The following is a 26,753-nucleotide window of genomic DNA, read 5'->3' as shown; positions in this document are numbered from 1 at the left end:
ATATATAGTCATACAATGAAATAGAATAGAAAGCACAAGACCAATTTATGTTCATAAAAGAATCAGTGAGAAAATGATGAAGATAGGAACTACTATTGTGATTGAAATGATTATCCATTTCTAATTGTTACTCACTATATATAGAAAATGTTTACATTCTTTACATTAAATTAGTGACTGCCCATGTTATTTAATTCACTATTGTTTTCTAATAGTTTTTCAATTGATTAACTTTTGGTTTCCAGTTCAACAAAATTGTATCTTACACATGTTATAGTTATTTCCTTATATTAAAATACACTTACTAGCCCCAACCAGTTTGGCTCAGTGGATAGAACAGTGATGGCGAAACTTTTGAGCTCGGTGTGTCAGCATTTTGAAAAACCCTAACTTAATTCTCGTGCCGTGTCACATATAGAAATTTTTTGATATCCACAACCATAGTAAAACAAAGATTTATATTTTTGATATTTATTTTATATATTTAAATACCATTTAACAAAGAAAAATCAATCAAAAAAATGAGTTCGCGTGTCACCTCTGACACGCATGTCATAGGTTTGCCATCACTGGGATAGAGCGTCGGCCTGCAGACTAAAGGGTCCCAGGTTCGATTCCTATCAAGGGCATGTACCTTGGTTGCAGGCACATCCCCAGTAGGGGGTGTGCAGGAGGCAGCTGATCGATGTTTCTCTCTCATCGATATTTCTAATTCTCTATCCCTCTCCCTTCCTCTCTGAAAAAAAATCAATAAAATATAAAAATAAAATAAATAAATAAATAAATACACTTACCAGTAGTATTAGTATTGGTTTTAGTATTATTCATGGATTAGAACTTCCGGAATTATGATGGATAATGGGAGTGATGGGGAGCATCCTTCCCATTTTTCTACTAGACATTAGCTGTTTGTTTTAAACATATATTTTTTAGGTAATGCATATATGCATATGATCTCTGGTTAATCTCTTTCCACCCCCCCCACCCCCACTTCCCTCTGAGATTCATCAGTCTGTTCTATGTTTCCATGCCTCTGGTTCTATTTTATTCATCAGGTTTTCTTGTTCATTAGATTCCTTGCTCATTTATTTATTTTTAATATATTTTTATTTATTTCAGAGAGGAGAGGAGAGGGAGAGGTAGGAACATCAATGATGAGAAAGAATCATTGATCGGCTGCCACTAGGGATGAGCCCGAAACGCAGACGTGTGCCCTGACTGGGAATGGAACCATGACCTCCTGGTTCATAGGTTGACACTCAACCACTGAGCCACACTGGCCAGGCTATTTTGATTTTTATATTCAATTGTTGATAGCTATGTATGTATTGCCATTTTTTTTTTGATAGAAACAAAATGTTACAATTTATTCCATCTTCACGATTACAGATATTACAGGGCAGGGTGGGTAAACAACGCAAATAAAGCAAATGCCTTTCTCCCTAACCAGATACAGTATTTTGGCATTTTCATGATATACAGGTTGACTTAATTCATTGACTTAGCTTGAAAGCTGGCCACAGCAGCAAATCTTTGCAATTTAGGATTTTCCTCCATAGCATACTCCGGGGATCTTAATGACTGAACTCTGAACTCTGAAATGGTGTTCGCACTAACGTTCTTGAAGCTTTCACATCTTAATCTGAGATCTGACACCTCTTGTTAAGGCCGGGAACTATTAAAAGCTTCCTGTTGGCTAACCCAGTCCACCATTGAGCAATCTGAACAGTTAAGTTACTATAAAAAAATAAAACTGCTCCCAAGCATTGATTGAAACAGTCATGCTGGGATCCCTTTTCAGAGGATTAGCTCCCTGAGAGAAAAGAGGTCCTAACCAGTTGCTTCCATGAACAATGACCCCAGTACAGTATATCTAATGTCCTTTGAGGCATAACTCTAGGGGTCAGGCAACCATGATTATCCTGACAAGTTTATCAGTCTTTAGATACAAGATCCCAGATGAAGTATTGCAACCATAATCTCAAGAAATCATTCAGTTTTAGCACAGCGAGTTCCAGCAAGATGTCACAGCAAGTGAGAAATCATCCCAAAGTAAAAAGTGATGGTTCAAAGTGAGAGGAAAACATCTAGGAGGAAAATAAGTCCTCATTAAATTGATGGCTGTCTTCACAGCTAACTTATTGACAAAATCCAGAGGGCTCAAATTTCCAGATCTGAGGAGTCTATTTTCAAGGTGACTGACAAGGTCAAGAAGAGCTTTCAGGCTTGTCTCTGCCATGGCCCATGAACTCCAGTCCTTCAATGGGAATCTCCTTCTCCTTTATTGCTTTCTGGACCCACTGCTGGTAGCGCTTGAAGAGGTCGGTGCACGGGTCCCCGGAGCTGTCGCCCTTGAGGAACTTCTCGGCGAACCAGCGATTGAAGCACTGGTCGTACTCGCGCTTCATGTCGGTGCAGCCCTCCCCGACGCTGTTCATGGCGGCGGCGGCGGCGCGCTCTCTGTATTGCCATTTTATTGTTCATATTTTTTCTCCTTTTCTCCTCTTCCTCCTCCTTCTTCCTTCTCATCCTCCTGCTCCTCTTCTTCTTCTTAAAGAATTCCATTCAACATTGCATATAATACTGGTTTGGTGGTGATGAACTCCTTTAGCTTCTTTGTCTTGTCTGTGAAGCTCTTTATATGACCTTCAATTCTAAATGATAGCTTTGCTGGGTGGAGTAATCTTGATGGTAGGTCATAAACAATAGGGTGGTGAAGGCCTGGGGCAGGGCAGGGTGGGCAGGTTGGGAGGGAGAGGGACATCTGTAATATTGTCAACAATAAAGATTTAAGTATTAAAAATAAAATAATAAAAAATAAACATTTTTATTGTGTAAAAAGAGGTACCTTGTCTCTAGTTTACTGAAAGTATGTTTTGATTCATGAATATATATTGCATTTATAAATGCATTTTCAGTATCAGATAGCTTTCATAATTTTTTTCTTATGCTCATAGATCATATTCTTAAATTTCTAAATTAAACTGTATTTGGTATAGTTTTTATTTGAAATAAAAGAAAAATAGCAAGTGTTGACAAGGACTGAAATTAGAGCCCCTGTGTTTCACTGGTAGGAATGTCAACTGGTGCAGCCACTCTGAAAACCAGTGTGGTGTTTCCTCAAAAAATTAAACACAGAATACCATATGATTCAACAGTCACACTTCTGTGTATATAGCCAAAATAATTGAAAGCAGGAATTCAAACACATATGTATTCCAATGTTCATAACAGCACTACTCATAATAGCTAAAAGGTAGAAAACTTCCAAATGTCCATCAACGGATGAATAGATAAGCAAAATGTGATATATCCATACAATGGAATATTATTCAGCCTTAAAAATGAACAAAATTCTGACACATGCTACAATATGAATGAGCTTTGAAGACATTATGTTGTATAATAATCCAGACACAAAAGGACAAATATTGTACAATTTCGCTTATATGAGGTACTTAGAATAGTCAAATTCATAGAGACAGAAAATAGAATGTGGTTTCCAAGGGCTGGAGGGGTGGGAAAATGGGTGTTATTGCATAATGGGTACAGAGTTTCAGCTGGGGAAGATCAAAAAAGCTCTAGAAATGAATGGTAGTGATGGTTGCTCAACAATTTGAATATACTAATGCCACCAACTTTTACACCTGAAAATGGTTAAAATGATAAAACTTACGTATATTTTATCACAAGAAAAAATATTCTAAATTGCTTGAGGTGAGAGATCATGTCTTATTTCTCTATACATAAAATGTTGTCTACTCACCAGGGCCTCTGGCATCAAATGGAGTAGGTTTTGAAACTCAGTTCTTTTTCAAACTGTCTATTTGACTAGTAATTAGTAACTTCTCAAAGCCTCTGTTGCCATATCTACAAAATGACAGTTTTAATAGTATCTACCATGTGAGGTGACATGAAGAATAAATGCGCAATGCCTAAAAAAATTTAGTTATGGTGCTAACGAATAAGTATTATACACCTGTTTGCTATTCTTATTTTAGCACTCAGCACAAATCCAGACACAGTTCTCATTTCTGATACCACCTGCATGGAAGGGTATGACTTTCACCTTGATTTTCTGTCTATAAAATGGGAACTATGTAGCCTACATTGCAAAGTCGCCATGATGATTTAAGGGGATTATGAAAAAGTTCTTGTTAACTATCCTCTATAATAAAAGCCTAATATGCTAAGTGTATGGTCTACCGGTCGGCCATTCAACCAATCAAAGCGTAATATGCTAATAATATGCTAAGGCTGCTCAATCGCTCACTATGACATGCACTGACCACCAGGGGGCAGACACTCCAACCAGTAGGTTAACTTGCTGCTGGGGTCCAGCTGATTGGGACTGAGAGAGACAGGCCGGACATGCCCTGGAGCCCTCCCGAGGTCCCTCCCTGGCTGGCCAATCTCCCGCATCTCTCCCCAGCTCTGATCATGCACTGGTGGGGTCCCTCGGCCTGGCCTGCGCCCTCTCACAATCCAGGACCCCTCAGAAGACGTTGGAGAGCTAGTGTTGGTCCGATCCCACAGGGGTAGCACGGCTCAGCCAGAAGCCGGTCTCCTGGCTGGCCTGCGGCAGTCGGACATCCCTCGAGGGCTCCTGGACTGTGAGAGGGCGCAGGCTGGGCTGAGGGATCCCCCCAAGTGCATGAATTTTGTGCACCGGGCCTCTAGTAAGACTATATAAAAATAAGATACCTAGCCATATAAAGATAAAATACAAAAAAAGTAAAATACAAAATAGTAGAAAGTAAATTAAGAAATGGGTTTTAAGGATACTTACATTTGCCACAAAAGAACATTTTTCAATGTTGATTTTAAATGTAAAAACACATTTCAAAAGAAAAATATACAGAAACTTCCAAATTTGGAATTACAATATTCAGGCTTCTCAGACATACATGAAAAAAATGATCACACACACACACACACACACACACACACACACAAATAAACACATATTTCATAGTGGCATTTCATACTCATGAAAAAGAAGGCAAATAATTATTATTCAGAAATGATTGCTTAAACCACACCTCATGAGCAAGGAAAAGCTACCTTCCACATAGGCCCTGGTCTCATGGCCTACTCAGCTTTGATGGGAATTCCTTGAAAGAGCCAAAGCCCCCACAGTTGAGTAAAACCAGATGCTCAGTGATCAACTGAGGGCATCTGGCTTGAAAGAGAATACTTTGGAGGTTTTCCTGCACCCGGAGTGCTGGCAAGGAGAGCCAGTCCTGCATGCACCTTCTTGTCCTGGGCAGCAGAGGGCACTCCAACTCCACGACAGACAGAGGCTCCAGGCCCTTAGCTTGCTTTCCCTGACTGGCCTCCCTGACTGAAAGACAGACATGAACTCCACACCAGAACCCCTCCATTCCCACAACTGAATTCCACTGAAAACATATTCCCATTCCTGAGAATTATCAGCACATTCCAAAGAGTGAAAGGCGCTCTGATGAAGGGAACTTGTGTGGGCCACCGCACAGCAGGTTGCCTCAGGTCTCATCAACTCCTTTCACACCTCTTTTATTCCCAGGAGAGTTGAAAATGTCTGTGGCAGAAATTGTGAAGGGGCAACGAATGCCTCCCGCAGTCCATAACCCCAAAGCAAGTTTCGCTTAGGAATGTTAAGTTACAGGCAAATAACATGCTAGCGACAGCCGCCGAGCATTCCCACCGTTCCCAATAGAAGTTACACAGGTGAAGAATGGGAGAGTTCATGGCCCATAGTCAGGACAAGTTTAGACAGTGACCCTCCTGGCCTTGACCAAAGTGAGGTCATCTTCCTCCCAGTGTGCATGTGTGTAGAAATTTCTGAGGCTAACTCTCATAGTGCAAAGAAACTTTGTTCCCTTCCAAAGTGGTGCACTGAAAGAATTGTAAAACAACCTAAAAATAGAATAAAGAGGAAAGTTTTCATAAGGTTGCTGCTCTTTCCCCCCAGCACCATTATTTAGTTGGCTAGTCAAATACCCCTAATTTAATTTAAGTCTACAAAAACCCCAGATAAAATGCTTTTTATCAGATTCTCTTCATCCCATTCATAACTTCTCTATGAGGCCATGCGGTGAGACCTTCCTTTCCCCTCTGTGTCCTGTTCTCCCTGGTCCATCCCATTTTCCTTATCCTATTTTTTTCATCCAGTCTCCTTCAGTCAACAGGATATACATTCTTTCCAGATCAGCCAAGCATCACAAACACATCCAGATTTCAATCTACATTAGCTACTAAGGTCACCTTGCCTCCATGGCGTTGGCAAAACAAATTTCAGAAAATGGGGCCTATGTGGAATACGTAATAGATTGTGAGGCACTGTTGCCTTATTTATGCGTCTTGATAGCAAGTGGTACATCCTCTAATAGGCCTTAAAATGGTCAAGACTCAGGTTCAAATCCTGGCTCTGGTACTTTCTCCCTGTGTTGCCTAGAGTATTGCACTTAACTTCTCACAGTTTCCACAGTCTCAGCTATAAAAATGAAAATAGGAACAATGTAGGGTTGTTGAAAGCATTTTTGTTATATTCATATTTCAACAATAATGCTGGATGCTCAGTAAACACGACATTCTCCTTTTGATCAAAATGAATTAAAAGTTATGCAAACTTTCTAAAACTTGGATTTGACAAATGTTACCTGCATGCAAAGTGCTCGCATGTTACTGACCTAGGAGAAGTTCAAATTCTTCATTTTACTCTCTCTGTTTCAGGATACACAATGTACATAAGCAAGCTTCATGGGGGTGGAGGGGAGGTAGAAATAGATTTAAGCTACAAAATATTGTCCTTTTTCCTGAAACCTCCAGAAGAGGCTTCAATCCAGGAAATGTTCTGGTGTCTCTGAAAATGAACAAACGGGCCAAAGGAAGAATGACAAAAGCAGCCCCAGACGTGTACAGAGGGCTTTGGTGCAATCCTTTCAGCGTTTCTAAATCGCTCTGCACATTCAGGTTTCTTTCCAAATAGTATATTGATTACTTGCAGTCAAATTGTGGTCTTTTTTCAAACAGCATGTTCCTTTATCATCAAGGAACCAGCAATTTCAGATTCCATAATTGAGAGCTACATAGTTTATAAGAATTGATATTCAGAATAAGGCTTTTTAGTTTGACACTGAATAAATCTGTGTTGAGCCTGGTTGCTTGCTGAGGAAAAAACAGTGCAGTTCAAGTGTCCCCTATTTTTGCCAGGGGAAACAGCACCTTATGCATTCTTTCAGGAGAGAAAAATATTTCCATCTATCACACCAGTTTAGAAGACCTAATTCTAGAAATGTCATGTTGATAGTTGCTTCTTTTCTGGGGATGGCTACTCAAGACTAAAGAAACAGTTATAAATCTACCTCCTCATTTCAGGGAAATCATGTGTTCCATAGTATATATAGCACCGTTATTTTGTCTTAAATGTTCTATTTTTGAATTAGGAAAAATGATAACAGGGAGGATGTATCACCTAGTTTTCCATATTAGGTAATGATATGCTTGTAGCCTCCTAAACAAATTAAAAGCAAATTAGACTCCTTGGCCATATTTATTTATTTTTTTAAATAGAGGTCCACTGATTTTCATTATTTTTATTTCATCTATATTATTTAAAAAATGTCATTAATAATGTATTTGTTCTTTTCCTCTCCTGGAAGAAAAACATATTTTAAGCTTTTATTCAAATATAAATCCTGAAGTTACTCTTTACATTTTCATAAAATATTTTGGGATATGTTTTAAAAGCAAAAAATTCTAATTAATTGATCATGGTACAAATATCTCATATGTACCATCCATTTTTTGCAAAGATTCTCAAATTTAGTGACTTTTAATCAAAATAAAAATTCTGATTCACATTTCGTTAAATATGAGTTTAAAAGACAGAAGTATTTTATTCAAAGTACTGAAATGTGTAAAACATGAGAGATTTTTTTTTTCTTTAGCAGCTCCATGAGTAAAATATAATCAGTCCATATGGAACGACACTCATTACACCTACTGTACCAGACCTCTAAGAAAGTGCCCTGCTCTCTCAGCTAGGAGTGCTTACAGAGAATGGACACTGCTAAGACACAGGAAATAGTCCTGTCTACTGGTTCTACATGCATGTGTTATTCTAAAAAACAATATTTCCATAACTTACTAGAGTGTCATATAATTATAATTTTAGGTATAGTTCCTTTGTGATGCCTTTGGAGATTACGTCAAAATACCTTCATTCTTCTCTTCTTTGTTTCTATAATAGAGTAGCGTACAGTGTAGCATTTCAAACTTCTTTGTATTTCATATATATTGATTTATACTTTATAAAAATTATATACTCTTTGTGGGCACAGACACACAAAATTTTATATATCTACACAGTTTCTTAAAAAGTGACAGGCATAGGAAAAGACTCCAAAAATCCTTTTTTTTTTTTTCATAATAAATCATCTTAGGGAATTTTTTTGAATACAAACAAGACTTTCTGAAATCACAGTGATTTGAATCGTTAACATTAAGGAATCAAAAAAAGTTATTTGCAGGCTACAGTCCTTTAACCATAATTCTATTCTCTCCTTTCAGCATCTGCTCCCACATAGTAAGTAAAGAAAGGGAGGTGGGGTCATCTTACTTTCCTATAAAATCAGTAAAACATAATTTTACAAATTCAAAAATTATATTTTTTTAGTATAATTGTTAATATTCAATGGTAGCTCTGAAGAAGTTTGCAAAACTATCTAGGTGATCATCTTGAAACCAAATTAACTAAAATGTGTGCATTAAAAAGTAGAGAGAAATAAAATTTGAAATTAGTATAATTCCTTTGTGAAGTTGCAGGCTCCAATATATTATTTCAAGTGATAACTATCTCCAGAATAGTTATCAATAGATAACTATTAATAGTTACCTATACTCATGTTAAAATTCACTTTTAAAACACAGACCATTTTGCAGTAGGTCCAATGTTTCCAGAAATAACACATGACTAGTGGCTCTTTTGTCACTCTAGAGAGAGTCAACAGATTTTGTATCTGCAATATGATGAGCTTGTGGAGGCAAGACCATAATGAAAGCAAAATTTACATTATTACTGGCATGTGATCACTTGCTCGTTCTGACTGGAATAAAAAGTGAATTCCACTCTGTACCTTCAAAGATTCTTCAATCCATCTTATAATATTTTGCCTTCAGAAAAATAGTTACCTATTAATAGTTATCAATAGATTCCACATTGATTCATTAAATTGGGGGATGGGCACATAAAATGTATTTAAATTCTGGTCTTTTTAACCTTGACATGTTTGTTTTATTATTTTTAGATATATGGTATTAGTGAAAGTGAAGTTTTCTTTTTTGGTAATTTAAGAATTCTGTAAAGTGTCTCACAGAATTGTAAGATCTTATAGATATATGAAAATAAAGATGTTTTTATTTAAACTAAGTAGATAAATAGTTCATAGTTCATCTTTACCTTTCAAATTCAATAACTAAAATATTTGTCCAATTTGCTTCACATAAAAGAGATGGCTACATTAGCATAATGAATTACACAATAACATTTTTAAAATGTGATTTTAAAATTACAACTGTTTTTCGCACAGCCGGCAAGAATCAGTGGTTGAGTGTCAACCTATGAACCATGGTCAAGGTTCGATTCCCAGTCAAGATACATTCCCAATGGCAGCCAGTCAATGACTGTCTCAATTCATTGATGTTTCAATGATTCTCTCGCATCATTGATGCTTCTATCTCTCTACCCTTCTCCCTTTTTCTCTGAAATCAATGAAAATATATATTTTTTAAAAACCTAAAAAAGTAAAATAAAATTATAACTGTGTTTGAAGAATACTCTATGAGGATTAAAAAATTCTATTTTAGGATCCAAGTGGCAAGTACCGTGCACCAAAACAAACAAAAAAAATCAATCTGTATGAAATTGTTTGAAGAAAAAAAGGAGGAGGTTAAACAAATATAGGTAGTGAAACATTTTCAACTCCCACATGTACCTAATCCACATACTCACACCCCCAACACATAATCACTATCAACTTTTTTAGTTTACTACCACCTATACTCATGTTAAAATTCACTTTTAAAACACAGACCATTTTGCAGTAGGCCCAATGTTTCCAGAAATAACACATGACTAGTGGCTCTTTTGTCACTCTAGAGAGAGTCAACAGATTTTGTATCTGCAATATGATGAGCTTGTGGAGGCAAGACCATAATGAAAGCAAAATTTACATTATTACTGGCATGTGATCGCTTGCTCGTTCTGACTGGAATAAAAAGTGAATTCCACTCTGTACCTTCAAAGATTCTTCAATCCATCTTATAATATTTTGCCTTCAGAAAACAAGAATGTGATCAGCAAGCTGGGACATGAAACACGGTTTCTGAATGGAGAATTCCTGTCCTATCTCCATGGGATCAAAGCAAGGAGAAAGAAAGGCTCTAAGATAAACACAGTGAGTGTTGTGTGGCCACCACAGATGATGAAACTGGTCTCTACTGCCATCTGGCAATTAAATTGTATTCAGGAGAAATTACACATTGTTTTTAGAAAGAATATATTGCCCGGCCAGTGTGGTTCAGCGATTGAGCATCAACCCATGAACCAGGAGGTGAGGGTTTGATTCTCAGTCAGGGCACATGCCTGGGCTGCAGGCTGGATCCTCAGTGGGGGGCGTGCAGGAAGCAGCTGATCGATGATTCTCTCTCATCACTGATATCTCTATCTCTCTTTCTCTCTCCCTTCCTCTCTGAAATCAATAAAAATATGTTTTTTAATAATATTAATAATTATCCTGTTCATTAAAAGTCCTGAAGCTGAACTGAAAGCTCTTTGCTGGGTCCCCCCATGGAGGGTAAGTGCAGGAGAAGAATTATTGATAGCCAGATGCAGAGACAACAGCTTCAGATCCTATGGCCTAAGGTCAGAGGTGAAAGAAGAAAAATAAATGCAGTTCTCATCTACCAATGATGGATTTGCAAGAATTTGAAACAAAACTTTCCTTCCAGCTACTCCTTTCATGTCAGAGAAATAAAATACATGTATAAAATTTAAAGCTTTGTGTGTCTAACCCTTTCTAACCCCTTTTATATTCAGTTATTAATAATAACTATGATAATAACATGTATGCCCAAGGCTGGATGGGGTTAATTAGTTAATATTTATAAAGACTTCTGAAAATGAAATGTACTATTTAAATATACTATTTAAGTATATTCTTTTATTTATTCATTTCTCACTTTTCTGTCATTTCTCTCTTTTATTATAAATCAATTTATTTTCCTCCTGTCTGGCTAATTTTTTCACTGGTTGTAGTTTCTACTCTTTTTTTTCTGTTCTTGCCCTTGATTCCACATTGATTCTTATCACTCTTACACTTCAATCTTGTCATAAGCTCTTCTCCCCTCCAGTGTTTTAGGCACTTCTTTCTCATTTCTTCTTCCTAGTTTTTCTTTATCTACTCTCCACTCTCATCTTTTATCTGTATATTTATCTTTTTAACTTTCCTCAGTTTTTAAAAACATCAGTAAAACATTAGAACTGACATAGTTTTTAATTAAATGTTATCCCTATGTATGGGCTATTGAGACCAAATAGATAAATCCAATTTGTTGTCCCCAATCCTTTCCTACTAGATATTTCCTACTAGATAGCAAACTCTATGAAATCATAGACTATGACCATCTGGAAAATCTTAATAAAATATTGTTTTTAATGAATCCCTCTACTCCATTATACCCTGACAACCTTAGAGCTTCCAGTGTTTTAATGATACTATGAGTTTTCAAAAGGCTTACTATAGAGCAAAAGTACTGTGTCAGGTTTCAGTTGGTCTCACATATATACCTCCCATTGTATATGAGACTTCTAAAGGCTTACTGGCCAACAATAAATGACTGAAATCTCTCAATTTATCATTCCCTTTCTGAAGGCAAAAGTATGGAAATAGTACACCTGTCCTCTTATTAAGTTGCAGTTATAAGGATCAAACAATTTTAAATTCTATATTTTAATGATACAGTTCAAGAGATTCTACTGTTTAAGAAATTTACTCATATTTTAGAAATAGGATGGCTAATTTGAAGAGCTGTTCAGTTTGTAAGTTCATGACTCAACTAGTTGCTTCCTAATTATACTCACTCATCAGAGTCCTTATGTCTAGTTGGTACACATTATCATCTGAATAATCTAACTAAATCACTTAAACACTACTGTATTCTTACTCAAATGCCTTTGGGGCTTTCCAATTGCTTATAAAGTTAAAAGTTTACCAGTTTAGACCCACAAAATTATTCTTCATCTTACATATTCAAGTCAAATCAAATATTTAGTAAACATATACCATGCATTATATTATGTGCAGTTGGGCTACATTTCCCGTGTGTATCTGCCTCATGAGATCATAGGAAGTACAAGCCATTATATAAAAAACCAAAACACCTAGCTCAAACATGTCAAACTCGTGATCTACAGGACACATGCCTTGTTTATTTGGCCCATGTTAGCCTTTGAGTTTGACATGCTTAACCTAGCTGTACTTGGCATGGGCCCTCGGTTCTGTTATACATTTATCTAAACCAGTGGTTCTCAACCTTCTGGCCCTTTAAATACAGTTCCTCATGTTGTGACCCAACCATAAAATTATTTTCGTTGCTACTTCATAACTGTAATGTTGCTACTGTTATGAATCATAATGTAACTATCTGATATGCAGGATGGTCTTAGGCGACCCCTGTGAAAGGGTCATTCGACCGCCAAAGGGGTCGTGACCCACAGGTTGAGAACTGCTGATAAACGCTCGTTTTCTACCAACTAATTATGAACTAGTCCCACAACATCCTCTGTACTTTCTAGGCTCTCTGTAATTTCATTTGTCCAATATGACCCTGACACTCCCCTCTGCCTGCCATTATATAAATTTTTAAAAATCTAAAAAAAGCTTTACCCAAAATTTTGAAGTTATTATCCCTCATCCTATGATAATTATTGCTGTATGCTTATTTTGATGATTAGTCAAGAACAGACTTAATAAAAAGTAATTAATTAATTAATTAATTAATTAATAAAACAGTCTCATTACTTGACTGAACAGATATGCTCTAAATTCATACTATGTCCAGAAAATTGTGCTACAATTTGTAAGAGCTGTGAAAATGTATGGAACAATTGCTACCATTAAAGATATTTATCTTCTCATGGACTTAAATAAGGAAGAGATGATAAGTGACAATGAAGACCACCAACTAAACAGTAAAAATGAAGGAAACATTTCCAGCAGGTTAGTGACTAGGTAATAAGTAAGCCGTGTTAGAACTGAATATGTTACTGATGGGTAGGAAGGGTGGAAGGTTGTTTTAAGCAAATGTTTTAATTACCTATTGTTATGCAACCAATTATCCCAGAATTTAACAGCTTAACACAACAAGCATTTCATTTATGATATTAGTTTCTGTGGATTAGGAATCTAGATGCAGTTTAGTTCAATTTTCCAGACTCAAGGTATCTCATGAGATTGCAATTAAGCAGTTAGCTAGAACTACAGTATGATCTGAAGGCTCTCACTTTCAAGATCATTCACATGGTTGTTGGCTAGCTTCAGTCCTTTATTTTATGGGTATTTCCACAGGATGCCTTATGACAAGGCATCTGGCTTCCTCAGGGTGAGAGATCCCAGAGAAATAGACAAGACAGAGAGCAAGTACACCCAACGCAGAAAGCTACTCCTTATAACCTAGCCCCAGAATTGACATCATAGTACTTCTGCAAAATTCTAGTCATTATAATCAAGACACTGTAATCCAGACGACACTCAAGGTGAGGGGATTACACAGGGTGAGAATACCAGGAGGTAGGGATCACTGGGCCATTTTAGAGACTTCCTTCCACAGCAGTGGTGATAATACAGTGAAAGGGTAATGGTCAAAATACTTCATGAGCATGTAGGAAATAGGAAATAGTCCAGGTGGCTACACATGTCACAAAAATGTAGAGAGCTCTGGCTCTGATATTGCTGAAAAGTCTGATTTTATGAAGCTATTGAAATAATAGAAACATTATGATCAGAGTAATTTTTAGAAAAATTCAACTCATAATAAGAAGCATGAATTTGAGGTAGAAACCTCTGAATAAAGGAAAACCAGTTAAGAGACCTAGATAATAGCCCACATATTAAATCTATTTAAAACAAGAATTACCTCCAACTGTAAAATTTTATTATAGAACATCTTATGCATAATATACAACTTGCCTATTGAGATTAAATTTTAAGACAATGATAGGCTATGCCTTTATATACCCATTGTGTCTAACACAGGGCATTTAGTTAGAGCTGCATAAATATTGGTTCAAAAAAAGAGAGGGGAAAGGATCATGAAAAAGCAGTATTCCAGAAAAGAGAAGTGTTTCAAGAAAAAATGTGGTTGATTTTCTCAAATTAATACAAAGCACTTCAGGTGAAACTGAAAATAGATGCTTAGATATAAAAGTGGGAGATCTTTCCAAAAGCAGTAGCAGTGGGGAGGTAATGTAGAACCCAAGCACAGTAAACCAATGCAGAGAATAGTAATGGAGGAAGCCAGAGGAGACACTGTTTTCAGGAAGTTTGGTTGTGCCGGAGAAAAGAAAGTATGGTAGTAGCTAGGGGAAACTATGGTTTCAAGTAAGTGAAGACTTGAGCATGTTTTTTAGTTGAAAGGAAGTAGTTAGTGGAAAGGGGAAAAATTTAAAGACTTGTAAAGGAAGAAAGATTTTATGGTGCTAAGTCTTAGAACAGACAAAAAGGAATGAGGTTTAAAAAACGGCACAGATGGTGGCATTAATCCTGGAAAGACCCAAGAACAACTCTTGCTCCAAAACACGAGGAAAATGTGTGTGATATATGAGAAATCATTTTAAATTTATACAGCCCCATAACAAGATCAAATGATTAAAATGATTATAAGGACCATTACATAGTCTGGTTATGGGTCACAAATGCTGATAATCTGAGGGTATAGCTAAGGGGTATATGCAAAGTAAAATATATTGAATCCTCAATAGTCTCTTTTGTCTAATATTCTTGTTTCCTTTCATATACTTTTGCCTAATGGGACCTCATGGAAAATCTATCCTAATAAAATAACAAAGCAGTATAGAGTTTTATGTTAATACTAGAGGCCCGATGCACGAAATTCGTGCAAGAGTAGGCAGGCCTTCCTTCCCCCAGCTGCCACCACTGGCTTCCCTCCAGCCGCCAGCAGGCACTCAGGACCCGGGCTTCCCTCGCAGCCCTGGCTTCACCCAGAAGGTCGTCCGGAAGGACATACAGTCTAATTAGCATATTATGCTTTTATTATTATAGATTAGGTCAAGTGACTTAAAAAGAATGTTCTTTTTCCCCCTAGATCATCAAGAATTCTATTTAATGAATATCTAAGTTTCTGTAATACGATATGCATCAAGTAAGAAAATGTAGGAGAGACAAATACAAGAAAAAAAGAATTCTTATCTTTGAGGAACTCACAGGAGAGAAAGGAGGGTAAAAAGCACACAACTTTCTCTGAAAGTAGATGGCATAGGATTATTAGTAACAAATCTATGGGGATTCCAAGAAGGAGGTAAACGTCATCAGGAAGTCTTAAGAAAGAGGTTACAATTTATATGGGATTGGCAGCTGTATATGACTTTTAAGAGGGACAATGAAGAGGAAGAATACTCTAGTGTGAGGCAATAACATGGAAAAAGACATGAGAGTGGGAGGTTATAGACAATGTTCAGAGAAAATTAACTATTGCAATTATGCTTAAGGGTGGGACATGAGAAAAAGAATCATAGATAAGCCTTGAACATCTGGGGCTATAATAAATGGTACTTTAATCAATGAGTCAACATGCAGATGCATGCCTTAAGAAGCTCAACATAGTGGTAATATGCTTTGGAATCAGTAGAAAAAGATATGTAAAATTTAGTTAGGAGCATCTTGCAGTATTCTAGACAAGTAATGGGAATGAAAATAGAAACAATGTCTGAACTGAAAGCATAGGTAGGATCTATGAGACACTAGGAGATAAAAATCAAAAGGATAAAGCAAATGACTGGACCGAACAGTGATGAGGGAAAGCCAGAAATGGCTCCAAAAGTTTTCAGATCTGTTGCTATGTTGCCGTGAATTCCTCGAGTTTGGAAAAATGGACAGTCTCCAAGAATAGCAATTTAAAGGCAGCACAGTTTGAAAGTCCATGCATACTTCAGAAAATGCATTTTCTGAACCCAGCAGTTAGATAATGGTCTAAGTGGGAGGAATAAACTACAGGGTTTTAAAAACCGACAAAGGGTAAAATCACCAGAACTATTTGGAAGGTGAGCTCTATCAAAAGATCATGAGAAGCAAGAGAGGGGCAAACATATCACTAGTGGTTATCATACTACAGATACCACAACTAGCAGAATGCCAGTCCTAGGAAATAAAACTATTTCATATTAAGTAGTGATGGTCAAAGTGTGGTCAGATTCTATATAGGAAAAAAGGACACTTTGCCAGAACATTTTGTGGTGTATATTCCTCAACAAATTATTACTCTAGCCATTAACTCTTTAGGACCAATTGCCTTTATGAGAAGTGCTAAATATCTTTCCCTTATTCCTAATCAGGGAGGTCTGAGAACAGCTTAAAGCCACAAAGGAACTTGAAATTATAATAAGTGCCAGTCAGCCAGTCAGTGTGAGAGATATTATTATCTCCCTGGTAAAGGATGCAGCACATAGATAGATGCTCTGCCCTATTATTCTGCTCTTTGACGTACAAAGACTCATACCAAATGAAACCTTAAGTTATTTCTTTTTTAACTATATATTCTTCTTTTCCTTAAAGCAGCAAATCCACTACCTAGGCTTTTACTGATATTGGAGACATATGTCTCTTAAACCAATGGTACATGAATAATAGAGGTAAATGGCTTTAAAGTGCCTCAAAAGCAAAATATGGAAATTTCCACCCCACTCTCCCCAGAGAATAAGATGTACAGTCATTATGTTTGTGAATTCAGAGAATGCTACCCCATTATTCAGAGATAGCATGTATATAATTGTTTGTCTCTTTCTCTCTTTCAAGTATTTTTTTAAGATATGAAACCTCAGACATACTCAAGGACAGCTTGCCAGGCTGGTCAAGAACGCTACTATATCTACATATTCACTAAGTCATAAATCTTCTATACTTTGGCTATGCATATATGACACATGACCCATGTCATTGAATACTTGGAGACAAAATAGGTCTAGGAAAGCACAGAACGTCCTTCACAAGAAATATTTCACACATACCTCTTTTATCTACCAACACATCAAGGTAACCGAGATATAGTCTGGGAATTTAATTCTAATTGATTTAAGTAGACTAATTTGGCTCAAATAAGCAAGAAAATTTCGTTATGTATTTGTTGGTATACTAGTACATATTTCCAGATGTGGGTTATGTTTTCTAAGAGCAAATAACAATTCTCTGAAATCTTCAGGTTATTTGGTCCAATCTGTCAAACATCAATTAGTTCTACAGCAATCTCTCCTGGCTGTCCTGTGGAAAGCCAGCAAGAGTGAAAAATCAGCCAGGATGACAAAGGAAACACTTGCCTCCTTTCTGACCAGAAATACCCGCAATTAAAGAAGGTTCAATATTCAGGTTTCTCTTTCTCATAGGAAAACAAACAACTATATTATGATCATTCACCCCACTACCAGTAAAACTGAGAGGAAATATTATTTGTTACTTTTTTTTTTTTTTTTTTTTTTTTTTTACTAATACTTACAGAACAAATAGGGATGGCTCCTTTGGATTTGTTTGAATAACCAGAGCCATATCTTCTACTCTGCAAAAAAATTCAGTGAAAAGGGACTTCCTAACTATGGATGCCATTCATATTTTCTAAAAATGTGATCATAAAAAAATATAAAAACTAATTCAGTGTTATTACTTCTAATATTTCCACATTTCATCCTATCTAATAAAAGAGAAACATGGTAATTAGCGTACGTCCGCTACCCTTCCCATTGGCTAATCAGGGCGATATGCAAATTAACTGCCAGCCAAGATAGCGGCCGGCAGCAAGGCAGCTTGAAGTTAACACAAGGCTTGCTTGCTTCAGTGACGGAGGACTCCAACGTTCCCCCGCCTGCCTTGCCGGCCTTTGAGCCTGCAGTTTGAAACATTGTTAACAAATATAGAAGCTAAACAAAACCCCAGAAACCTTTCAGCCAGCCGGGATCTCAGAGATGGAGTTGATACAGTGTTTCGATTGTAGAACCCAAACAAACCAGATACCTGCTTTCAGCAGCAGAGGCCTCAGAGCTGGAGCCAGAGCTAAAGCTGGCCCAGAATAAAAAAAAAGAAAAAAAGGAGCAGTTGGGAGCTTCAGTCACCTGCCAGGCTGAAAACAGCCCTCAGCCCCTCACCCAGACTGGCCAGGTACACCAGTGGGGACCCCCACCCAGAAGGGTGTGTAACCAGCTGCAAACAGCCATCATCCCCTCACCCAGGCTGGCCAGGCACCCCAGTGGGGACCCCCACCCTGATCCAGGACATCCTTCAGGGCAAACCAGCCGGCCCCCACCCGTGCACCAGGCCTCTATCCTATATAGTAAAAGGGTAATATGCCTCCCAGCACCGGGATCAGCGGAGCCGCGAGGCCTCCCAGCACCGGGATCAGCATGACAGGGGGCAGCACCCAAACCCCCTGATCGCCCTGCGGCTCTGTGTGTGACAGGGGGCGGGGCCACAACCTCCCTATCCGCCCTGATCTGTTCGTGACAGGGGAAGGCGCCCCAACCCCCTGATCAGCCCTGTTCTGTGCCTGATACGGGGGAGCTCCCCAAACCCCTGATTGCCCTGCGGCTCTGTGTGTGACAGGGTACGGCACCCCACCCCCCCCACACACACAGGCCCTGCTCTGTGTGTGATGGGGTAGAGCCATAACCTCCCCATCGGCCCTGCCCTGAGTGTGAGAGTGGTGGCGCCCCAACCCCCTGATCAGCCCTGCTCTGTGGGTGATAGAGGGCGGCACTCCAACCCCCTCCCCACAGGCCCTGCTCTGTGTGTGACAGGGTAGAGCCATAACCTCCTCATCGGCCCTACCCTGAGTGTGACAGGTGCGGTGCCCCAACCCCCTGACCCACCCTGCTCTGTGTGTGACAGGGGGTGGTGCCCCAACTCCCCTATCGGCCCTACTCTGTGAGTGACGGTGGGAGCTCCTCAACCCGATCGGCCCTGCTCTGTGCGTAACAGGGGGGAGCTCCCCAACCCCCTGATGGGCCCTGCTCTGAGCCCGACCAGGGGCTGCACCTAGGGATTGGGCCTGCCCTCTGCCACCTGGGAGCAGGCCTAAGCCAGCAGGTCGTTATCTCCCGAGGCGTCCCAGACTGCGAGAGGGCACAGGCCGGGCTGAGGGACCCCCCTCCCCCTCCCCGAGTGCACAAATTTTTGTGCACCGGGCCTCTAGTTGAATTATAATGTCCACTCAAAAAGTAGCTCTTATTTCTCATGTTTCATATATTTTTAGTATTTCTTTTTCTCAATTGTTTGGTGCATGTTGAGCTAGTCAAGGTTCTTGGTTGCAAGTAACAGAAATCAGCCTTGGCTAATGTAAACAGAAAATTAATTTATCAAATATATGGGTGGGGCTCATGAAATTGATGGGAAAACTGGAAAATTATCTAGGGAAGTATGTAGAAATCATAGGAGGTGGATGGGTAGACTGCAGAGAACACCATCACATCACACCACACCACTAGGGTAGTCTGGACTTGACAACATTCCAATCCAGTATCATTGGTGGACCCCCAATTGGCCCAACATTTCTATATCATCACCCAGAATCAAAAAGCCAGGTTAGAGCATCCCATAAATGGCACTTCAGACATGTGTCCACACCTTCACTCACTGAGAGTGGGGAGACACTGGACCATATAGTACCTTTAGTGTGAAGTATGATTCTACCTAACAAAACTCGCACGAATGAATAATTCAACCAATTTAGGTTGGAGCTTCACATGTTAGGCAAGCAAAAACATGGCAATAGCCATGATGCATGCTACAAGGAGAATTACACTCTACATGTCATGTGACTATAGCTTTAAATAGTAAATATATTGATTTTTTTTTTTTTTTTTAACATTTGGAGAATGAGATTGCTGTCAGGTAAAATTATCCCCACTTTACAGATGGTTAAATAATTTCAGAGGCTAACTCATTTGCATGAGATTATGAAGCAAGTAAGTTGAACATCTTTGATGTGGACTCAGGTTTTTAAACTCAGATTTCATCTCTTTCTACTATATCATACTGTTTTGTCTAAGAGCAGATAATATTTTTCCAGATAATATTACATTTCTTAAAATGTGTATAGCCATAGTGCAGTGAAGGCCTGGGGAGGTCACAGGAGAAGTGAGGAGGGGGTCAATTTGGGGAAAAGAGGGCGACATCTGTGATACTTTCAATAATAAAGATAAATTAAAAATATATAAATAAAATATATAGCCAGATATTCAGCCAATAACAAGTAATTTGTACTTAGTCTTCATAGTAACAACTTAATCCAATCACAATTTAATGCTTATGAGCCAGTAAGAATTACAACAGTTAAAGATAATTTGTGGGGAGTCCCAAAGTCTTTGACAAATACATTTTAGAAGACCTCAGGAACATCATTTTAGAAAACCTCAATTATCTGACTCAGGGACCCAGGATAATTAAATCAAAGAGATAGTACATGGGTGGAAGATTTACTAAATTGAAAGGAAAAAGGAAAGACTTATGGGTCCATGACTTATTGGGAATATACAGTAAAAGGAAATGAGTTTTTTAAATTAGCTGAGTATTAACAGGATCTTAGTGTAAATTATTTATATAACTAATCACATAATCTAAGCTTACTGATTTTTGCTTTCCTTTTTCTCTACACAAAAAAAACTCTAACACGTTGAAGCATGAACTGTGCAGTTTTACAAATGTCAACAGATCAAGTTTTCATCTACCTATTGCTAATAGGGAAATGGTTATAACTGTCTGTAACATATAAGAGAAAGTTAAAGAATGGACCCCAGATTCAAACTAAAAAAAAAAAAAAAAATAGAACTGGTGACTGAACTAGCTTGACCAATTTTTTGTATAAGTAAAATTAATTTCAGCAATTAAAAATCATATAAACAAAGATCAAATTATGAATTCTAAGGAGAGAGATTTCATCTTCTATTTATTTTTATTTCAACAGAACTAGAAAACATCAATTTGAGTTTGACAAATACAGTAAGTATTCTCCCATCCTTCCACCCATCTCACCGGACAAATGTTGAAAGTGTGTATGTACTGAAGACAAGGGCACATGAGGGTGAATAATGGCATATAAAATGCCTTTTGAATTACAGTTGGATTTTCATTAAGTTTGTGGTAATGTTTCTTAGAGTCCCAAGCTATTTCCTAGATCCTGTCTGAAGTTTCCCACCTGAAGTCTCCACTTATTTTTTTAAATATATTTTTATTGATTTCAGTAAGGAAGGGAGAGGGAGAGAGAGAAACATCAATGATGAGAGAGAATCATTGATCGGCTGCCTCCTGCACGCCCCCTACTGAGGACTGAGCCTGCAACACGGGCATGTGCCCTGACAGGGAATCGAACTGTGACATCCTGGTTCAGAGGTGGACGCTCAACCCCTGAGTCACGCCGGCCGGGGCATCCCCACTTCTTAATGCCTTGCTAAAATGATTCTTTTGTAAGAAAGACTGATGCAGCTCCATAGGAAAGGTACCTCAGCAAGGAATGACTTCACTTTGCTTCTTACATTTTAACCACTGGCTCTGAAGCACTGGCATTTAAATGAAAACTAAATGGAAAATTAAAAACTCATTAATTCACAATACATTCTTGCTGAGTATGAGGCAGGTTGGAAAAAAAAAAAAAAACCTCTACCTATGAGGAAAAATAAATATCTGCAGAAATTAATATTGCAAACAGGAAGCCAGGGGATATATTTATTTTAGACAATTTATATTCAAGCATTCTAAAGAATAGGTAGGCCAATTACAAATATTTTTAAATCTATTCATTAAAATCCTTTTAAAATTTTTAAATGGTATGCATATCCTAATTAATGTTATCCAATATTCTCAAGAATACTAAAACAGCATCTCTTTTAAAATATTATATAATGATGACTCTTTCCCCAAGTTAATCAGAATTATGTTTTTATAATTTTTTAAAAGAAACAGGCAAAATAATATTTTATAGTTGCTCAAATATTAAATTTCACATACTTGGAAACATTTATTGTATCCTTTGAAAAAAAATACATATATAGAAATATATACACCCAACATATACGCAGGTGAATACATATACTTAAGTACACATGTACATATGCAATATGTACATATATGCATACCTGTGCTGCATATTTCATTCACTGGATGAACTGAAAAAATGTCAGGGTCAGAATCACTTGAGGAACTAAATGCAAACATTAAAGGATATTTTACTGGCAAAAACAAGCAGACAAAAACCTCATCTAAAATAAATATAATTTGTAGCCAACAAAATTTTATAAAAAATTTAGCAGGCATCTGTAAAATATGTGCTGGAAAGGTAAGTCCACTCGATTTTTCAGAAATATACAGAGTAGAATCAAATGTACAATATGGAAACAAAGTCTTGGAAACCAGAACTCGATTTGAGGAGGAGGAAAGGATCACAAATCCCAGAGACCCTTTTACATATATTTTGATGTTTTCCTTTTGTGTACAGTATTGATGAGTGTGTCATGTGCTCATTGAGAAACCAGCCCTTGGTAATTGTCAGGGATCTTCATTCTGAGTGCAGACTCCACTGGAAATTAATTGCTTCGGTGCAATCTGAACCACATCATAAATGTCATGTAGAAGTTGCAGGGAGTGAGGAGGCAGTGACAGCTCAATCCGCACTGTTTCATTTAAAGGTGGGTAAAACACACTGCGACAGAAGTGCTCTTCATCAATAATTTAGTCCGCAGTGTAAAGCCAAGCCGTGCCAAAGATGCCAGGGGAGCCGCTGCCTCCCTGGTTTTAATGACACCAGCAGGGAGGGGTTGAGGGGCCAGCTCAAATCAACATTCACAGCACATCTGGGCATGTCGGCAGATGAAGATATCAAGGACTGAGCTGACAGGACAAAGGGTTGAAAAAAGAAGTGTAACCTAGAAAACCTTTACTTTGAATTCTTTGTATAAATTCAAGGGAGATGACAGTTCCTAAGGTCATCTTATATAATAAAACTTCAATGAGCTACATAGGGAAATTTAACCCTTTCCATTATGCCATCAAAGAAGATAAAAGTTTAGTTTCTAGCATTCACTTTACAACTCTAACAGTCTTATTTATTTTCCTCTAAAAGACATCTGCGTTGAAACAAATGTTGACAGACATTGCTTGATTTCATCACATGAACCCTAATTACAGCTCCTCAAAAGCCCCACTACAGTTGGGGTTTCAGTCCAAGCTCCTTATAACCTGGGGGAGGTTAATATTTTGGCCATTTCACAAAGTTTGCCAGAAACTCAAAATTTAGTTTGGGAGCTCACATCTATGATAATAAAAGCATAATATGCTAATTAGACTGGACAGCCGAACGACCTGCCAGATGAAGCCGGGCTGCGAGGGCCAAGACAAGCCGCCGCGGCTGCCAGGGCTGAGCCCCTTGCACGGAATTCATGCATCAGGCCTCTAGTTGTAATATAAAAGAAATAATGTAAAACTAGAGGCCTGTTGCATGAAGAGATTCGTGCAATAGGCCTTCCCTTCTCCTGGCTGCGGGCACCGGTTTTCCTCCAGCACCCAGGACCCAGGTCTTTGCTCCAGCCAGAGCCGCCTTCAGTCTTCAGTTTTCACTGCTCCGGCCGGCTGCTCTGGCCGGAGCCACCTTCCGTTTTCCATCTTCACTGCTCTGGCTCGCTTTCAGTCTTCGCTCTGCCGCTTGGGGCCTACGTATGCAAATTAGCCGCCATCTTTGTTGGCGTAGTGAAGGTACGGTCAATTTACATGTTTGTCTATTATTAGGTAAGATAGCAAAGTCATCCCTTTATTGTACCTACTTAAAAATATAAAAAAAGGAGGTATGTGTGCTTTTACCACTTGAAGGGTACTGTTTCTTGAATTCTAGTGTAAAGGTTTGGAGAGGGTTTGAAAAACAAGGATCCTACGAATTATATGACTGCAATTTTGTCCTGATTCTCTGAGGAAGCCATGCACCCTGGTTGCAGTATTCTTGGAACCCCAGAGGCCAAATTCAATTATCTCATCCTATGTTTTGTATATTTAGAGGGCATCACAACCTCACTAGGGGCTGATTGGATTCTCACACTAAGGAGATTCTGTCCTCATTGAAGGAAATTTACTAAGTTTCCATTTCTCCCCTAATGGTTTTCACTCCCAAAACTGAAGTTAGAAACATTATTAAGCTAATCAGTTAAGAGTATAAATTATTTCACTATCTATATTTTTATTGAATGTTTTGGGATGACATTGGTTAACAAATTATATAAGTCCCAGGTGTACAATTCTATAATACATCAGAGGTAAATTGTATGTTCACAACCCAAATTCAAGTCTCCTTCCGTCACCATTTATCTCCTCTTTACCCTACTCTTCCTGACCTCACCCCCCTTTCCCTCTGGTAATCATCATACTGTTGTTTGTGTCTATGAGTTTGTTTGGGGTTTTTTGCTTAATCCCTTCACTTTTCACCAAGCACCCCAACCTCCTCCCCTCTAACAACTGCCAGTCTGTTTCCTGTATCTTTGAGTCTGTTTCTATTTTGTTTGTTTATTTTGCTCATTAGATTACACATATAAGTGAAATCACATGGCATTTATCTTTCTCTGACTGGCTTATTTCACTTAGCATAATACTTTTCAGGTCTATCCATGCTGTTGCAAAAGGCAAGATTTCCTTTTTTATGGCTGAATAGTATTCCACTGTGTGAATGTATCATAGCTTTTTTACCCATTCATTTACTGATGGGCACTTGAGCTGCTTCCAAATCTTGGCTATTGTAAATAATGCTGCAATAAACATAGGAATGCATAAATTCTTTCAGATCAGTATTTCAGATTTCTTTGAATAGATTCCCAGAAGTGAAACCAAAATAAAGGATGAAAGACAATCAGTATGTGTAATTTACAAAGAAAAAACATGAAATTAGCATAAAATAGATTTAAAATTTTGATAATATTTAACGCTTTTAGATGATTAATATGCAGATGATTCTTATCTAACATCTAGAATGTGTGAGGAGGCAATAGCCACACTCATTTCAAAGTGTGAGTTCATGGAGAGGTAGACAATAAAAAGCTGATAAATCTTAATATCCAAGAATTCCTAGGTATGACCAACCCATCTTAAAGCTAGGGAAGGACAGAGATATGTAATACAATTTAAGACATGCTTTGAAAATACCTTTTATGAATGGGTACATCCCTTGATAGCTATGAAATTTAAGAAGCATGACACATGATTAAACCATTAATGCAGATCACTTTCATAGTATATTTCCCTCTTCTAAATGTCTGGTATCTATGAAAGGTTATAGATTTCACCATTAATGTGCTAATCTATAATAATAAAAGCATAATATGCTAATTAGACCAGACATCCTTCTGGACCTCCTTCCTCCGGTCAAAGCCGCAGTGGCGGGGGGGGGGGGGGGGTGGCCGCGGCAGAGGCGGCAGAGGCCCCTTGACTGCAGTGGTGGCAGCGGGCAGGGGCTGGGGCCAAGGCCCTTGCATGAATTTCGTGCATCAGGCCTCTAGTTTCTTCTATAATCTCAAAAGGAAGATTGCCAACAATCGAAAGGGTGAACAGGTAAGTAATCTTATAAGATTCAGGTTGACAGACTGATAATGAATACCCGGCCCAGCCAAAACCCTGAGATGAGTTTTCCTAGTGAAGGGAAATACCATGTGACCTGTAACAAAAGAAAAGTGACTTTGATATCAAATCTACATGTATTTAGAAAGAGTCTGTAAAGTATTTAGATCATAATTGTCAAATAGAAACTTTGTAACTTTGTGTGAGCACATGTCAAGTTTCCCACTTTATAGCTGATAGACACAACTAAACAATGAAAGTCTTATTTTTTCCTAAAAAATTTATCCCACCATTTTTCACTTTCTTAGTTGTATTACTATCGTTAAGGTTAAAAGAATTGCTTAATTCCATTTAAAAATAAACACATTTTTATTTACCAAGAAAATGCATAAGTGAGGATGCTATTGTAGAGAAAGTATTAAGTTGAACCATATGCTATAACTGATAGCCAAACTGTTTTTCCCCTATAAAAATGCAATTACATATGGCTCAACCTAATAATTTTTCACTTTTTAACAACTGATTTAAATAAGAACTCTGATGAGCTTTTAAAAATTTATTAAAATCATCCATTCAACAATACCTTAACAAATTTTGAAGCCCTACTATGTATCAAAGACTCTCTTTGATCCTAGATTTTTTTTTTTTTTTTTAAAAAGCAACTAGTAATAAGAATGCTTGTTTCTTTTAGACAGATTGAGAGGAATTAGAAAATGTGTGATTTAATGCTAAGATAGCTGAAATTAAATTATCTCAATCTATAGAAAATTTGGGTAACAATATTTTTAGTTTCCATGAAAACATTAGCATGAAGCCAACTCTTAGAAAACTGCCACAAGTTGATGGAAGCAAGAAATACCTGGGGAGAAGGTATGCCATGTAGTCTATATGAACCAAACATGGAAGGGC

General features: G+C 37.9%; 1 protein-coding gene across 1 annotated transcript; it reads right to left on the bottom strand.

Annotated features, from left to right (window-relative positions):
- Positions 1-1,377: 1,377 nt before the first annotated feature.
- On the bottom strand, positions 1,378-2,454 carry LOC118668981 (TP53-regulated inhibitor of apoptosis 1-like). The gene has a single exon (XM_036334497.1). It carries the CDS (start codon positions 2,436-2,438, stop codon positions 2,208-2,210), a length of 231 nt encoding a protein of 76 aa, XP_036190390.1. The 5' UTR covers positions 2,439-2,454; the 3' UTR covers positions 1,378-2,207.
- Positions 2,455-26,753: the final 24,299 nt, after the last annotated feature.

The sequence above is a fragment of the Myotis myotis genome, unplaced genomic scaffold (genome assembly GCF_014108235.1).
Source record: "Myotis myotis isolate mMyoMyo1 unplaced genomic scaffold, mMyoMyo1.p scaffold_m19_p_14, whole genome shotgun sequence".
Classification (NCBI taxonomy): Eukaryota; Metazoa; Chordata; class Mammalia; order Chiroptera; family Vespertilionidae; genus Myotis; species Myotis myotis.
The sequence above is the reverse complement of the archived record's forward strand: the minus strand, read 5'-3'. Positions and strand labels throughout refer to the sequence as shown.